This window comes from Oncorhynchus kisutch, linkage group LG22, assembly GCF_002021735.2.
Source record: "Oncorhynchus kisutch isolate 150728-3 linkage group LG22, Okis_V2, whole genome shotgun sequence".
Classification (NCBI taxonomy): Eukaryota; Metazoa; Chordata; class Actinopteri; order Salmoniformes; family Salmonidae; genus Oncorhynchus; species Oncorhynchus kisutch.
Genome location: NC_034195.2, coordinates 14,607,252 through 14,624,803, shown reverse-complemented (window position 1 = coordinate 14,624,803; position 17,552 = coordinate 14,607,252). Strand labels below are relative to the sequence as shown.

General features: G+C 39.9%; 1 protein-coding gene across 3 annotated transcripts; it reads left to right on the top strand.

The window, feature by feature from the left end:
• The first annotated feature begins 1,175 nt into the window (after positions 1 to 1,175).
• On the top strand, positions 1,176 to 17,323 carry spty2d1 (SPT2 chromatin protein domain containing 1). 3 transcript variants are annotated; one of them, XM_031801806.1, is made up of 7 exons: positions 1,202 to 1,754; positions 2,310 to 2,424; positions 2,550 to 4,143; positions 4,207 to 4,244; positions 7,630 to 7,792; positions 8,139 to 8,216; positions 16,329 to 17,323. In XM_031801806.1, the coding sequence occupies exons 1-7, from the start codon at positions 1,695 to 1,697 to the stop codon at positions 16,426 to 16,428; spliced, it is 2,148 nt and encodes a 715-aa protein (XP_031657666.1). In that variant the 5' UTR covers positions 1,202 to 1,694; the 3' UTR covers positions 16,429 to 17,323. The 3 variants fall into 3 exon arrangements, with proteins under 3 accessions (XP_020311727.1, XP_031657669.1, XP_031657666.1); XM_020456138.2 differs by having other exon boundaries at positions 1,176 to 1,754; positions 2,550 to 4,244; XM_031801809.1 differs by lacking the exon at positions 16,329 to 17,323 and adding an exon at positions 16,107 to 16,305 and having other exon boundaries at positions 1,176 to 1,754; positions 2,550 to 4,244.
• The last annotated feature ends 229 nt before the right edge of the window (positions 17,324 to 17,552 follow it).

Genomic DNA, 17,552 nt, shown 5'->3' with positions numbered 1-17,552 from the left:
CATACTGCCTGAGCTATGTTGTTGATATAAATTGTGTGGGGCCTACGATTGAGTCTTGGGGTACTGAGACAGCAGATGTTCTGACTTTATACACTGCACTCTTTGAGAGAGGTAGTTAGCAAACCAGGCCAAGGACCCCTCAGAGACACCAATACTCCTTACCCGACTCACAATAATGGAATGGTCTACCATAACAAAAGCTTTGGCCAAGTCAATAAAAACAGCAGCACAACATTGCTTAGACTCAAGGGCAAGTCCCTTGAATGAGTACGTGTGTCCAAACTTTTAAATGGTACTATATGTCTAATATGAAAAACGTACTGCATTTAAGCTGATTGACCACTCTTTTTAAGGGCAGCAAAATGAGCAGGGTTGCTCCTCTGGGTGTAAACTCTGTGGATTTCCTCCTGAGTAGAATGGAACCCCCTTTTACTGTGGCACAACGTACATTCAATTATGTATTGTGCAATATGTGAAGAAAAGAAAACAATTGGATTTAAGCTGATTGGACAATCCATAATGGCCGCCAAACAAGGAGCTACGCTCCTCTGGGTGTAAACTGTGGATTTGGAAACTAGAAGTGGTCCTGTGACATAACATACAGCCAATGATGTAAGGTTCATTAAATGATACAAGTACACATACACAAAACATGTTGACCATGTAGGCTGAAAATAAATACATACACTACCGTTCAAAAGTTTGGGGTCACGTAGAAATGTCCTTGTTTTTTAAAGAAAAGCACATTTCTTGTCAATTAAAATAACATAAAATTAATCAGAAATACAGTGATAAACTTGGATTAGCTAACACAACGTGCCATTGGAACACAGGAGTGATGGTTGTTGATAATGGGCCTCTGTACGCCTATGTAGATATTCCATAAAAAATCTGCCGTTTCCAGCTACAATAGTCATTTACGACATTAACAATATCTACACTGTATTGCTGATCAATTTGATGTTATTTAAATAGATTTTTTTTTTGCCTTTCTTTCAAAAACAAGGACATTTCTACGTGACCCCACATTATTGAATGGTAGTGTTTATATATAATAATATCTTAACTAAATACTTTGAACGTATTTGTATTCTAAGTAATTTCGCCAAAATTATACATTTACAAAAATGTACAGGACATGATTTATTCTAAAGCATCACAAAAATATGCAACCCGGAAGTAATTAGTTATTATTGCCTGTTTCACGTTGGTCTACGTAATTAAAATAATCTGTGCTACAATAGCAGCACGAAAATAGACACTTGTTGTCTTTTCTCGTTTTATCTGTTCGTTTTACTTTATTTTCCCTCGCCGTAATTAGTATTTAGTTGTTATCAATTTACTTTAGTGTTTGTAGTTCACATTTGAAATTGATTAGAACGACGTAATCCCAGTGAGGGTTTACGTGGCTAGCTTGGCTAACAAGTGAGGCTAGCTAAACTAGAAACGCCAGCTGCCTTGTTTAGCAGGTTGAGATAGGTACTTAGTTTTGCTAAATTCAAATTAGCAAGTGAGTCAACTACATTTTGAACCGCCGTATTTTATGAAGATATGTAACGCCTGGTTATGGTTGACGTTTCTGGAAACAGCTAGCTAGTAGCTAGGTAGCCTGTCATACTTTTCATTCTGGCTGGGAATATTGAGCTATCCACCCAACCTTAGCTAACCATTCACCACCTGGCAAAAAAATCACCATGGACTTCGAAAATGTCTTGTCGATCGCCTCCCAAAACCAGGGCCTCAGTAGCGTACCGGTGAGAATAAAGCTTTTGTTAACATATTTCAAAAAAATATAACGTTATGTTTACAACCAGTAAATTAGCTAACTAGTTTGCTCAATGTCTCCATAGCTTTTACCAACTCTGCTAAGTGACATCCACGTTGGCTGTCATTCTTCGAGATTGCTGGCCAGAATAGGTGCTAGCTAGCCATTCGTTTGGAATGTTTTCTAGATTGTTAACCATGTTGGTAGTGCCTAGTGGTGGGCCCGGTCTTATAACTTTGGACTTAGCCTTATGACATAAGTTATGTTACCTATACATAAATCTTTTAAAACTTGGTGGTATGTATTCACATAGGTATCTAGTGACATATTTATGGACATAATAGCAGCTATTGTAGCCTTGTTTGAGAATATCATGTTTTCCCATGTATAGGCTGTGATAAACAAAAAAAGCATTATTGCCTGCCTTGTGTATCCCAACTCGTTTTTTTAATGAGTAATTTCCCAAACGACTAGTAGGTTACACAACTAACCATCCCATGTTAATCTATATTTATCAATCTTTTCATTTCACATTTCTTTGCAGAAGCGGTACAGTTTACAAACTGGACCACCCAAAAAGGACCCTAAAGTGAAAGGTGTCAACTCAGCAGCTGTGCAGGCTTTCCTAAAGAAACAAGAGATGGAGAGTAAAAAGAAAGGTTTGTTTTTAAATCAATGTATCTGTAATTTAGTAAAGTAGTGTGAAATTATGTTGCTTGTTAATGCCGATGCATATAATATTCTAATGTTGGGTTCATTGAAATGTGTTGTAATGTTTCCACAGAGGCCATGAGTATGAAAAAGAAAGAGGGGCTTCTCGCCAAAAGGGTGGAGCTAAAGTCTGACCGCAAGGCTCGAGCGATGGCATCTCGAACCAAGGACAACTTCAGGGGCTACAACGGCATCCCTGTGGTGGAGGAACCCAAGAAGAGGAGATCAAAGGGGGAGAGGGGCGAAGAGCAGCAGAGGAGTGACACTTACGATGAAGATGATGAGGACACGTATGAATACGCGCAGACTGACTCTGAGCCCGAGTCAGAACCGGACCCGGAACCCCAGATACCCAGACAGGCTGTTCCCAACTCCAAGCCCTCAAAGAGACCCAGCGGACCATCTAAACCCGCCCCTCTACCCATGAACTTTGCCGAGCTGCTCAAACTGGCCCAGAAGAAGCAGTTTGAGCCAGTGGAGGTGAAAGCCAAGCCGAGCAAGAAGGGAGAGCCGGAGAGGCTGCGGACGGCCGATGAGATACGTGAGCTGGACCTCGAACGCAAGGCTAAGCGGCTTGATAAAGGTAGCAGAGACTCCAGACCCCAGGAGAGAGAACGAGATAGAGATGGGGACAGAGATAGGAACAGAGATGGAAGAGACAAATCCCAGGCCAGCTCAAGCTCCTCAAGGAAAAGCACTTCTGACAGAGATGTAAGGAACGGGAAGCAGCCACACAAGAGCTTGTCGGAGAGGCCCGTCCCCAGTGGGTCGGGGAGGAAGCCAAAGCCCCTGCTGCCATCTTGCTCGTCGAGCGAAAGAAGCCACCATGGTTCTGCTAAGCCGTCTCAGGACAGAGACCGAGATAGAGAAAGGTCCAAAGCAAAACCTTCTCAGAGCTCCTCTTCCAGCTTGTCAGGTGCCTTAAGCAGAAAAGCCCCCACCAAAGGAGCCTCCTCTCAGGTCTCAGCCAAAAACCCCACACCCAGGCCCACTTCAGCAGGCCACAAACCCACTGCCACAAGTGACCTTAACACCCCCAGGAAGGGAAACGCCTCACTAACTCCAGGGCGACCCGGCAGCTCCGGGATGAGACCCAGCACAGCTCTGAGTTCCGTCCAGGCTAGACCACAGGGTTTGGGCCAAAGCAGGCCACAGCAAGGGGGCTCTTTGGGGCAGGCTCGAGCCAGCCAGGGCAGCTCAGTGAGGGGTGGACCCACCGGAGGACCCTCCAGGCCCGGAAAGGGAGTACCGGCACGACCTGGTGGTAGCTCCACGGCAAGACCAGCGAGTAACGAACAGATGAGACCCGCTGCAGTCGGTCCTCTCAGGCCAGGAGGGCCACCTCAAGCCAAGCCGGGTGGAGGTGGTGTCCAAGGTCGCCCTGGTGGCGGAGGGGTCAGACCTCCAGGGAATGCACCCAGTCGGCCTGGGGGTGGGGGACCCGTGCCCAGGCGGCCAGCCAGCAGTATGGGCTCCGGGCCTGGGAGACCCAAATGCACTTTGGTGGCCGAGACCATCTCATCCAAGACCTTTGGTGGAGGCAGGGGAGCGCCACCTAGTAGGCCAGGCATGCCACCTAGTAGGCCAGGCATGCCACCTAGTAGGCCAGGCATGCCACCTAGTAGGCCAGGCATGCCACCTAGTAGGCCAGGCATGCCACCTAGTAGGCCAGGCATGCCACCTAGTAGGCCAGGCATGCCACCTAGTAGGCCAGGCATGCCACCTAGTAGGCCAGGCATGCAGCCCAGCTCAATGATGAGACCTCAAGGTAAGGACCAGAAGGAGAAAATATTAGACTTGACATCAAGCTAATCTAAAATATTTATTAAAGGATGTCACTCCATGACAATACAGAATAAACAAGTACTAATATAAAACACATTTGGGGGATAAAAACACGACAATAAAGCTAGGGTCTTGGCGTGCAGTGCTGTGTGGAAGACATGAGCACTGCAAATCTGGGGAATAATGAATAGAGACAAAAACAGGCAAATCCTTGATGAGGACCTGATTCAGTGCAAACAACCATAGGTGCTTCTACAAAGTATTGACTTAAGGGTGTGAATAATGTAAATGAGATTTCTGTATTTCATTTTTAATACACTTGCTAAAATTTCTAAAAACATGTTTTCACTTTGTCATTATGGGATATTGTGTGCAGATGGGTGAGAAAATATATTTAAACAATTTTAATTCAGGCAGTATCACAACAAAATGTGGAATAAGTCAACAGGTATGAATACTTTCAGAAGGCACTGTATCGAAATATACTTAACTTGGGGCTGGTTTCCCGAACAGATCAAGCCTAGTCTTGGACTAAAAGGCACTTTCAATTGAGAATCTTCATTGAGCATGCTTTTTAGTCCAGGACTAGGCTTAATCTGTGTCTGGGAAACCAGCCCATTGGATGAGAAATACTTCAAGAATGATGTGCAACATACTGTTCTATATGTAGTCAATTACAATGATTATCTAGAATGGTCAGTAGAGCTTGGATGATCAACTGAAAATGATCAACACTGACTAAACCGACCATTTATCGAGGCCATTTTACTGAAGTCGTAAAAAAAAAAGTAGCTTTTACTTGAATGTGAGGTTTTTGAAGGAAAGAGGACAACGTCTTCTAATATGGGCTGTTGCTAACAGGACAAAAAATATGGGCTATTGCTAACAGGACAATTGATAACATTTTAAAATAGTAGGAGTAGTTTTAATGGTAATTTAAACTCTGGTAATTTTCCATGAAAGATTGTGGGAAAAAGTTTTACTTAAGCGAAGCAGTTAAACATAGTCCGTAACATTTAGTAAAGTAATTGGTCTGATTACTTTGATAGACTACTATATCAACCTTATTACTTTTGATGAATGGGCAGTTAGTGATTATTTCTGATGAAATGTGTGATCTGACAACTACACTTTTATACACTCTCGAATATGACAGTCTACTAGAATATGACAGTATATGAAAACTAATAATGGAGTACACAAGTGAAGTTGTAAATTAAAATGTTTTAAAGTATTTTATCACTATGGTTTGAACAATAGCAGGATGTTCTTGAAGTCCTCTCTGATCCTCCTCCAGCCCAGTGGGAAGAAAGACCCACTGGCAGGAGAGGGTCACCCCTTCCCTCGGAGCACCTCTGCCCCCAGGGGGACACAAGTCAAGTTGAATTTGAATCAACTTTAAGTTATAAACAAAGAAAATTGAAAGAATTTGCAGAAAATGTTCACGGCATGATTTTTGTCTGATTTATGTAGTTGGATAGGGATTATTCTTTGGACCTGTTAGGGTCTGACACGCACACTTTTCTTTCCTATGTTCAAATACTATAATTGTGTGTGAGGGTACATGTAGTGGTATTCCGTAAGAAAAGGGGAGATTTTTCACACATTGGAATACAATAGACAAACAATCAAAACAATGCCTCAAACATTCATATCCTTATGGGAATGTGATTTTTGGATACTCGCCTTTAACCAATAGATTTGTGGACAAAATGGAGCTGCAAATGAGACATGTACTTTTTTCTCATGCACAAAACATAAATATTTTAGCTACAGCAGGTTAATTAGCCTAAATGGTATTATTTAGCCCTCATTAGCCCTACCCTTTTGTCCTATAATCAACTACTTTAGATTTAGTGTTCATCAGTATCTTTTAGTATCTGTAATGATCCTAGTGTATTTAAAAAAAAAATACAAATAAATCTATAAGCTAACTTGGCAAACCATGTCTATGATAGCTAGCTAGCTAACTTGCAAATAAACATTTTTCTACATGCACAACACACACATCAATATTATGGTCCCTAAACATGTCCACATAACGTTTGTCCACATAACGTTTATCAACGAAGTCCGATGACTGTTTGTGGCTCAAAAGCAAACCGCCCTCTGCTGGACAGATGTCCTTAACACATTTATACATTTTCTGTGGGGTGCATATGAAAAGCTGGTAATTTGTGTGAACCACAGGAACTGATTTGTCATTGAAATAAAATTGTACAAAAAGGCTCTTCCTGACTTTCTCTGGTCAAACTGGAAGTTGTTTAAAAAAGCTGAGAGGAAAAGTTGTTGTTATTACTAAAACGGCTGTATTGTTTGTTTGGCCGAAGATATTTATGTTCAGATCTGAGTGGCAGAGAAGTAGAGGAAGATTTCATGTTTTGTCTAAGCTGTTGGGAAAGGGGTCAAAACGACAGTAGGCTGCTTTGTAGTTTACATTTAATTGAGAAGCCTTTCCATCTTTACCATTAAAAGGTTATCAGCATCATCACTAAAGATGTCTGCACTTTGTGTTATATGTGGGCACCGCACACACACAGACAGGGTCTTGTTCATTTTGTTCATGTCTTATGATTAACATGGGCAAATTTAATACATTTTCCAAATAAAATATATTTAGAGTTTACTAAACTATATGAAATTGTTATAAAATGGTCATGCCAAGGATCATTTAGCTTTTTGGATTTTGAATTTTAACAGCACTTAAGGTATAATGAAAATGTGTATGTGTGTGTGTGTAAAATATATACATATTTTTTTTTTAAAGAAACATTGAATTTGACGTTACTGCTATTATCCCATAGAAACGCATTGAATAACAGATTCACGACATGGAATAACAGTCTCCAAAAAAGCTTTATAGTTTAAAAAGTATAAAATATATCAAAGTTGTATGATAGCACAGTATTCTAGGCCGGTCTACACGTTTGGAAGTTTGAATGCCTTTCTAGCTTAAACGGCATAAGAAGAGTAGCGTTTCAAAGAATAACTGTCAGAAGTATGAAAGATTTAGAGTGGGGACGTTTGCTGTCGCAAGTCCCACTAAAAAGTAACTGGTGCTTATACATTTTAAAAAATGTATTGTTAAATTTACCAGTATGATAATTCAGTAAATGGATTTTGATATGTACTTTTGTACATATTGCCCAGCTCCAATAGTCAGCCTCCCTTCCCTGTCCTAGACCTCTCTTACACAGGCACATTTTCCAGGGTGTGTTCACTAGGAAGTAAGCGGACCGAAACGGGAAGGGAGTACCTGGATTTGTCCAATAAACACTTGTTTTTGTTTTCTGTTGCAGAAGGTGTTGCTATTGTGCAAAATGTTTTACCACTGTGTGCACTAATGAATACACCCCTGTTTTCCCCAGGCATAATTCGTTCACCAATCACCTCGGCCTACAAGAGGAAGTATGAGGACGAGGAGGACGAGGAGTACGACTCTGAGATGGAGGACTTCATCGACGATGAAGGGGAGGACCAAGACACAGTCTCCAAACACATCAAGGAAATCTTTGGTTACGACCGGACCAAGTAAGGCTCTCACACAGTCTGGTTGTACTAACCTTGTGGGGACACAATTGATTCCCATTAAAAATACTATTTTCCATAACCCTAACCCCAAAACCTAACCTTTAACACCAGTTCTAACCCTAAACCACCTAGAAGCGCACACACACCCACACACTGTCAAGGTTTTCTCAAATAACCCTAGAAATGTAATGGCTGTTTTTGAGGTTGTCTATAGTTATGTCCTCTTGTTTGAAATTCCCAGTTAACTGCATTTCACCAGTGTTTAAGCTTTTTGAAGTCACAAAAACAACTTGGTGTGGTTTGTTCCATTCCACAAAATGTGTTTTGTGTGCTTTTTCTGCCCTAGATACAAAGAGGAGAGTGACTATGCATTAAAATTCATGGAGAGCAGTTGGAGAGACCAGCAAAAAGAGGAGGCTAGGAGGTAAGCCATTGGTGAGGGGAGATGAGACCACTGGGGTGTTCTAGGACTGGTCCAAAAACAACCCCTAGTCCCTACCCCTTTGGTGTACCCATCAACCTATTGTTTAAATTGATTATGCCCTTTCAAATCTGCTAATATCCCAGGAGAAGGGGCTATGGGTTTGAATCCGGCACTGGAATGTTGTTCTCTTTATGACAATTGACAAACCCACAGGGTTTGTGTCCACCTTACTTGAGTATATATTACACACAGTTTCGTCAGCCCGTGATTGTCAAACAAATAACTGTCGGTCTCACGGTAATTGACCGTTAATTAACATCAACACATTTAGCATCTCCTGGCTTCCACAAGCCATTTTAAAATGTTGAATAAATCCATGTAATATAGCCTACACCTTCACAATAAATCCATTATTTTAGACGGGTCTAAAGAAGCATGATATGAAGAAAATGTAGTCTATTTCAGAAGCAAAGCATAACATACTCGGAGTTGTCCTTATGTTAGGTCCTGATCTGGCTATGCCAAATGGCTGTGGGCTATACTAGTTCATTTAGCAGACAAGATTTGCTTAGAATTCTGTGGCATTATTTTATATTGTTCTGTAGTATTAAGAATTCAATTGAACAAAGCTGAATAAAATAGAAAAAATATTTTCTCCAAACGATTTGAGGGAGTGTGCACATGCAGCTATTCTGTGTTGAGCGCCGGTTAACAAAGAAATAGGTACCCTGATATGCTTAATTTAGAGATATAAATTAATGTAACTTTCGTTATTTTACAAACATTGGGCTATATGTTTAGATTTTTCATACATTGTAAGGCTGCATGAGGCTCTAATGATGATTTGAAAAAAGTTGCTTGAAAGGCATGAGCTTTGCTTTTTCTTTTGCACAGGCTGTACACACTAGAGGTTGACCGATTATGATTTTTCAACGCCGATACCGATTATTGGAGGACCAAAGAGCCGATACCGCTTTAATCGGCCGATTAAAATATATATATATATTTTTTGTTGTTTGTAATAATGACAATTACAACAATACTGAATGAAGACTTATTTTATCTTAATATAATACATCAACAAAATCAATTTAGCCTCAAATAAATAATGAAACATGTTCAATTTGGTTTAAATAATGCAAAAACAAAGTGTTGGAGAAGAAAGTAAAAAGTGCAATATGTGCCGGAGAAGAAAGTAAAAAGTGCAATATGTGCCATGTAAGAAAGCTAACGTTTAAGTTCCTTGCTCAGAACATGAGAACATATGAAAGCTGGTGGTTCCTTTTAAATACCGATTTCCGATCGGCCATTCCGATTAATTGGTCGACCTCTAGTATACACTCCAATAGTCTCTCATTCACGTGGTAGTAGGCTATAAGCGCAAATGTTCTATTAGCGGAAAACACCATTATCAAAAGTGACCTCTTGTAATGCTTTTATTATAAATGTGCATTTTTATGGTGACAATTATCTTCCCCAAATTTGAAACTCACGCACTGCTTATATATGCCAGTTAGGCTCTACACCCCTTGTGAAGCGGATTAATGTGATTCATTTTAAGATGTTATTTGGCCACTTTAGTTGTGATGCAACTAAACATATAGGCCTATGGGCTAGGCTACATGAGGTGTACGACTACGATTAGAAGAAGTCGCAAAAAAAACCATTGTTTCTTACGCTGGGTATCATTCACAAGTGATAATATAGAATTGATAGGCTAATATTTTCACCCATCAGACTATTCTTGAATCTGGTCCTTACATATACTAAATAATGTGACATTTGTTAAGATTTAGAATGGATCATTATTATGCACCTGTATCGAAACAGTGACAGCGGGAAAAATACATGTCATCTATGCAGGGATCCTGAATGGCGCAGTGGTTTAAGGCACTGCATTGCAGTACTAGAGGTGGCACTACAGACCCGGGTTCGATCCCAGGCTGTATCGCAACCAGCTGTGATCAGGAGTACCAAAGGGCGTTGCACAATTGGCCCAGAGTCATCCGGGTTAGGGGATGGTTTGGCCGGGGTGGGTCGTCATTGTAAATAAGAATTTGTTCTTAACTGACTTGCCTAGTTAAATAAAAAATGCACTTAATAGCGAATGGAGGATGCTTTTCCCCGTGTTTTATTTTCATGCCAGCCAGGTAGGCTACACACCTGTTGTAAATATAAGCAATGTGCTTAATTTGAGGAAAGTTGAGAAATAAATATACTAGGTCTAGCTGATGGGATCCTCCTCTTTATTAGTGGCCATCACTCTGTTATCTCCCGCAATTGCAAAGCGTATAGAAATGTTGCGCAACATGAGCTCATTAAGTGTTTATTAGATTTTCGAATGCATTGATGCCAGAGTGATTAGAGGGACAATATAATGCTGAGTACCAGGCAGTTAGCAAGTTTGGTAGGCTACTAATGACCATCGTCATGACTCGTGACCGCTGGTGTGGTGGTAAAGTGGTCACTACGACAGCCCGATTCCCATCCTCTAGATGGTGCTGTTATGCTCCTGAAGTTGCCGGTAATAGGCTACATCAATTTCCAATTTATATGACCATTTCTACTGATCTGCGTGCCCATTCTTTTCATATAGAATACGCCAGTATGAGTCATAATGCCCATAAAACCTAGCGGTCAAACAAGGAAATGGTTCCAATAATTTTTCCACCATTCATTTTCCCCATAGGGAATTATAGAAACACTTAAAATAAGTGCCGTGTTTCGTTTAGGCTTACCCCGGCGTGACGTTTTGATAGCTGTGTCAATCTCTCAAGGACAAGGTAACTTTTTATCAATATATTAGTCACCTTGTCCGAGAGAGATTTACATGGTAATCAAAACGTCACGCCAGGGTAAGCCTACACAAAACACAGCCCTTTTATTTGAAGTTTTTCTAAAATTCCCTAGGGGAAAACTGAATGGTGGAAAAAACGATTGGAACCATTTCCTTGTTTGACCGCTAGGTTTTATGGGTATTATGGCACCTCCACTGTGGGGCTCTATGCACATTTTCATGGAACTGTTTAATTTCAATTATAGTAATGTTTTTGCCATGTGGTTAATCTAAAATCTATTTAATCTAAATGAAAATCATACAAATCTAAAAGTTATAATGAATCATAAGCATTTACCTGTACCTGTGATAACATCTTTAAAATGTGTACACAACCAAAACAATTTAATTTAGATTTTAATGCAAGAGCGCCCGCCTCTGCACAATAGATATATTGTATAATACACCGTGAGCCATGAGAAGCTAAAGAACTAAAGAACACAGAGATATAGTGTATTCAGACCTCTTGACTTATTCCACATTTTGTTACGTTATACAGCCAATTTCTAAAATATATATTTTTAAATTCCCCTCATCAATCTTCACACTATACCCCATAATGAGAAAGCAAAACAGGTTTTTAGACATTTTCGCAAATGTATTAAAATTTAAAACAGTAATATCACATTTACACAAGTATTCAGACCCTTTACTCGGTACTTTGTTGAAGCACCTTTGGCAGCGATCACAGCCTCAAGTCGTCTTGGGTATGACGCTACAAGCTCAGCACACCTGTATTTGGGGTTTCATTGTTCTCTGCAGATCCTCTCAAGATCTGTCAGGTTGATCGTCTCTGCACAGTTATTTTCAGGTCTCTCCAGAGATGTTCGATCAGGTTCAAGTCCAGGCTCTGGCTGAGCCACTTAAGGACATTGAGACTTGTCCCGAAGCCACTCAGTTGTCTTGGCTGTGTGCTTAGGGTCATTATCTTGTTGGAAGGGGAACCTTCACCTCAGTCTGAGGTTCTGAGTGCTCTGGAGCAGGTTTTCATCAAGGATTTCTCTGTACTTTGCCCTGTTTATCTTTCTCTGAACCCTGACTAGTATCCCAGTCCCTGCTGCTGAAAAACATCACCACATCATGATGTAAAACTCAGAGTAGGCTATTCTGTTCTTGTTTAGACTGGTCACAATAAATCTATTATATATTTTAGAAGGTATATTATATGGATTTCAGATTTTTTTAAATGTAGATGTTCCTAAGTCAGTGGCTTGTAGGCTATGTAATGGAAGCCAGGAGATGCTAAATGTGTTTGTTAATTAAGTAATTTACTTTGAGACTGACAGTTATTTGCTTGACAATCGCTGACTGATGAAACGACGTGACTGCCACAGCCCTAATCTAGACAGGTGTGTGCCTTTCCAAATCATGTCCAATAATTGAATTTACCACAGGTGGACTCCAAGTTGTGGAAACATCTCATGAATGATCTATGGAAACAGGATGCACCTGAGCTCAGTTTTGAGTCTCATAACAAAGGGTCTGAATACTTATGCAAATGTAATATTATTATTATATATTTTTTTTAATGAAATTTGTTCACTTTGTCATTGAGGTATTGTGTGTAGATTGAGGATTTTTTGGGTGTTTTATACATTTTAGAATAAGGCTGTAACGTAACAAAATGTTAAAGTCAAGGGGTCTGAATACTTTCCGAATGCGCTGTAGCCTTATATACCGATCCAAGTAACTTCCCTTGCTAACTAGGTACAAATATCCTACATAAAGCCTACAAACCAAAACATTACAGGTAGCAAATATCTTTTTAAAAATTTATCATAGAAATTATGTTGCTTACGGATGGCAGTTCATGTTCTTTCAATCGCATCTCTACTCCGCTTATCTGAAACGAACTTGAAACGTATCAATGAAGCTCTTGTTAGTAGATGGGGAAAACCCGATTTTGGTGATTTCTGATATCATCAAAATAAATTAATCACAGCATTTTTTTGGACTCATTCAGCAGTTTTTAACTGATTACAAAACTATTGGAAATTATTTTTGAAAGTAAAATTTTATATTCCTAAAACTTGAGTTGAAAAGCATGCTGTCACTGCTTCCAAAAGATATATTGATCAATAGCCCTATGCCAAAACACAGCTTTAACGTGTCCAAATCAATAACCAATATGCAGAAACAGTTTGATATATTGAAAACCTATGATCAAATGTGCAATTATAATATTACTTGTATTTTTTTAATCAAGCACCTTAAACTGTCACAAACACACAAATCCTGGTTGTTTTGACAAGTGGCAATGAATCACTTATATTGATTAAATCTGGTTGTACACAACTAAAAAGACATGAAATGGGAGATATGTTTTACCTCACTGGTTAGAGGAGAAGCTGCAGAAGACCGTTGGCTACATTTCATAGTATTGTATTTTGATACGGGGGTCGCCAAAAGAGAAACACAACACTGTTTTGTCAATTACTCATATCCTGTTGAAATCAATAGAGCAAGAGGGGGAAAATCCATTTGCACGTCCTGTTAAAACTAGCACGGTTCGAAAACGACACACAATCTGGGAATAATTTATATATCACTCGTGGAGGACAGCCAGCTACATTTTGAAGTGTTGCATTTTGATTGAAGTGGATCACCAACGCAGTAAGTTAACAATACTTTTTTGTTAATCAGTCATCATTACATATTGAAATCAATAGAACTGGGACAAAATGTTTGGGTTGAATGCACTGTTTAAACATACATTATACGAAGGTCACACGGAAACGGAATAACCTATAAATGTTTGATTAAATGAGAATTTGTAGAACGCTTCAATCTATATTTTGGAATGGCGGATGTTGATTTCGGAAGCTGCCATCACGGAAAGGGTTACAAACCACAACGAATCACAACCCACCATAGGATATCAACAGTGACAACGATTGGCTGCTATTTAAGTGATAGTTGACAGTCAAATCTGTGTATTGGTGTGTGGCCAGAGACTTACAGAGAGACCGCCCCAAATTATTTGTGCCATTTGAGAAAATAAATTTATAGCTGTGTTCTAATATGCTGACCAAACCGGACCAGCGCGTCAACGCCTGCATGTTATTTTGTTCATCCACACCAGGACCGATCAGGACATGCAGGTTGAAATATCAAAATAAACTCTGAACCAATTATATTAATTTGGGGCCCGGTCAAAAAGCATTAAACATTTGTCAATTTAGCTAGCTTGCTGTTGTTAGCTAATTTTAACTGGGTATATTAACATTGGGTTATTAGTTTACCTGAAATGCACAAGGTCCTCTACTCCGACAATTAATACACAGATAAAACGGTAAACCGAATTTGTTTCTCGTCATCTCTCCTCCTTCCTTAAGGCTTTTTCTTCTTTGGACTTTATATGATGGTTAGCAACCACATTTTTCAGTGCATTACTACAACTGACTGGAGTGTGGACGTCAGTTCATCTTACAATCACCCACGTAGGTATATGATCCTAAAAACCAATTTAGAAGATGACACGTGGGTATATGCTCCTAAAAACCAATGAGGAGATTTGAGAGGCAGGACTTGAAGAGCATTGAGCGACACAAATTGAACCAACTTTTATTTTAGCACCTGGCCACGCAGATGCTCGCTGTGACGCACGAGCAGTGTGGTTGCAATTGTTGAATAACATACATTCATTTTGCAATGCAAGTGGTGTGGTCAGCATGTAAGTTCTGCGACCCCCAGCGTGTATAACAAAATCAACAGTAGAAAACAAAAGATATTGATCTGTTTTATGTAATTAATCTTGTCATGTTGACTATAAACTTTTATACTAACATCATCAATCTGAGGTAAAAAAGGTTGTGTAATTCCAAGGGATGTAACTATTCACCGATAGGCATCGGTCCCCAGTTCAAATGTTTAAGATATGAGTAGGACCTCAAACCAATCTTAATTTGCAACATTCTATCACTATTCTGGGCCCTCAGAGTTTCCTGCCCCAGTGAGCTCCAGACACACAACCTTATTTGCGCAAGGGATAAGAAGTAATCGGGTATTTTATGACGTGTGTCCACTGGATCGGAGCATGTCATTTTCCCTTTCGCACCAAGGCTCAGTGGTTAACTCTTTCCAGCTCTCTCCCTTTCGTGTTCAAATACAGTGAGAAACTATTGTTATTCTCAGTAGATGTAAAAACACACTTTGTTTACTTGCTGTTTGAGGTGAAGAAAAAATTACTTTGAGAAGCTCCACAGTTTAGTGGTGGTGGGTTAAGACAATCATAAATACTATCAGAAATCCCCAAATGACTTGCCTAGTTAAAGGTTAAATAAGGCCTGCTTCTATGCGTAATCAGGTGCTCACCCTCAACATTGACAGGAGCGGTCCAAACAAAACACAATGAATAAATTGACAAAACTCATAAATGGAATGAAATAAACCCAGACTTGTTTCTCACAAGTGTAGTATAGGTTGTGAGCTCCGCAAACAACATGTTCACTCTGACAATCGAAATGGTTACCAACTAATAATATATTAAATGCATTAACAGAAATTACCATAACCAAACAAAGAAATGGTGATTAATGGTAAATGTACTACTGGTAATGGGGAGTTGATAGACACTAACAATCAAAAGGCAAACAATTCAAAAAATAAAGTTATGAAACAATGAATTGGCGGGAGAGAGCGCATTCTGGAGAGAGAAACACCTTGTGCATTTTAGCCACACTCCCCTTGTTGCAACATTAAAAATGATACCCAATACAAGTTGTCTTCACGCATACTATAAGCCTAAGGAATACTTCACAAATGGTGTCGGGTCCAAAGCAGTAGCCAAATAATCCAAATAATTCAAATAATCCACTAACTGTAGTGTTCCTTTTAGATGTCAACACGTTTTATCAGGTATGTTACAGCTGGGCTGGTTCGAAACCAAAGCCTGCACACACTGCAGCCTTCCAGAACCAAAACTTGCCTCAGTCCATTGCTTTTTTGCCAGATCATGGATTCCAACTCACTCACTCCTGTGTTCTGCCTCTCTGTGTGTGCGCTGTCTCTGCTCTCCTGTGCTATGCCCCCTGTGCCTCACCCTGTCCTGTTAGCCTGAAAATGGCCGTCTTCGAAGATCAGGAAGAGGAGAGACGAGAGGGGGAGGATCTCAAACAGAATATGGCCAAGAGGAAGAAAACAAATTGAAGCCCTAGAAACAAAATCCCTTGTTCCATCTTTGATGAGAAACAAAGGGAAGCCCACTTAAGCTAGACAGTGGTTGTCTGCATGTGTTAACACATCTTCTCTGTTTTGTTTTTCTCCACTTTTCCCAGTTTACGCCTGGGTATCAAGGAGGATGAGGAAGAGTTGCGCTTGGAGGAGGAAGAGATGAAAAAGAAAATGTCAATGAATGCGAAACGGAAAAAAGTTTGAGGACACTAAGTTTAACACAATCACAATGCAGCCATTTCCTGGGGGTGGGGGGGGGGGGGATTTGCCCCTAGATGACAGTTTAGCATTTTCCCCGCTAGTGGTAAGGATTGGGGGAGGGGAAGATGATCCTAAATCTGCACCTAGGGAAAACTTCACCCTGGAGTGGAATGGGGTGGTCAGACCAGTAGCCACTTGCTTCTGTTACATTATTTATTTTTCCCGTTGGAAAGGGGCAGGGTTGCACTATCAAGTCTTTCAGTCTTTTCCTAGCTGAGCCGCAGAGAGATGATTTAATATAATACCGATTATGACCTATTTTTGAAACCCATAGAAAATGACAGAGCTATCATGTAAAGTGTGATTGCCTTGCCAAGTTGTGAATGGCAATCATGTTGTATTTTTCCCCATACAGAACCAAAAACCCACTGGTCCATTTTTTAAATGTATTCTTCTTTAATGTAAAGGGGCAGTCAGCAGTTGAAACAATAAAGCAGTGTCCCCGCCTCTTGTTTCAGTAAATGCTGTGGGATGGGGCTGGAGAAATGTAACCACTCTCAAATTCATAGGCTATGGATGCAAGGGCTGGCCATCCATGATATCAAAATTATAGTTTTAACCATGTTTTGATTCTATATAGTGTTTGTTTACATTTACTTTGTTTCCAAACATTGGAGTAAAACAAGCTTATATTTTGTGTTCTGTGTGGATATGACAGTTGAACTAAACTCATGAGGCAAATTCCTCAAGAATCAGTGGGTACATATCATTAATTTATACATCAGAAAATGTATGTAGCAACTGCAGATTGCCCCTTTAATGATGGAGAAAAAGAGACATTGCCAGAGACATTTCATGAAACATGTTGCTATTTTCTTGTTAAAAATATTTGACATAACTTGTTGGCTGATGGTTTTCATTTGCTTGTGTGGTGTGCCTTTGCTGTTTTTCCCCCAGTGTTATATTTTAATCCCTAGAACTATGTGATCCTATTTGTTAATTTAGCAGCCTGACTCTGCTAATTTAAATAGAAATGTATCTATAATTTCTCGTCCTTTTATAGGACAAAATAGCATTCATTTCATACTGAAGCAAATAAAATCTCTCAATGTGGTGGAAAACACGAT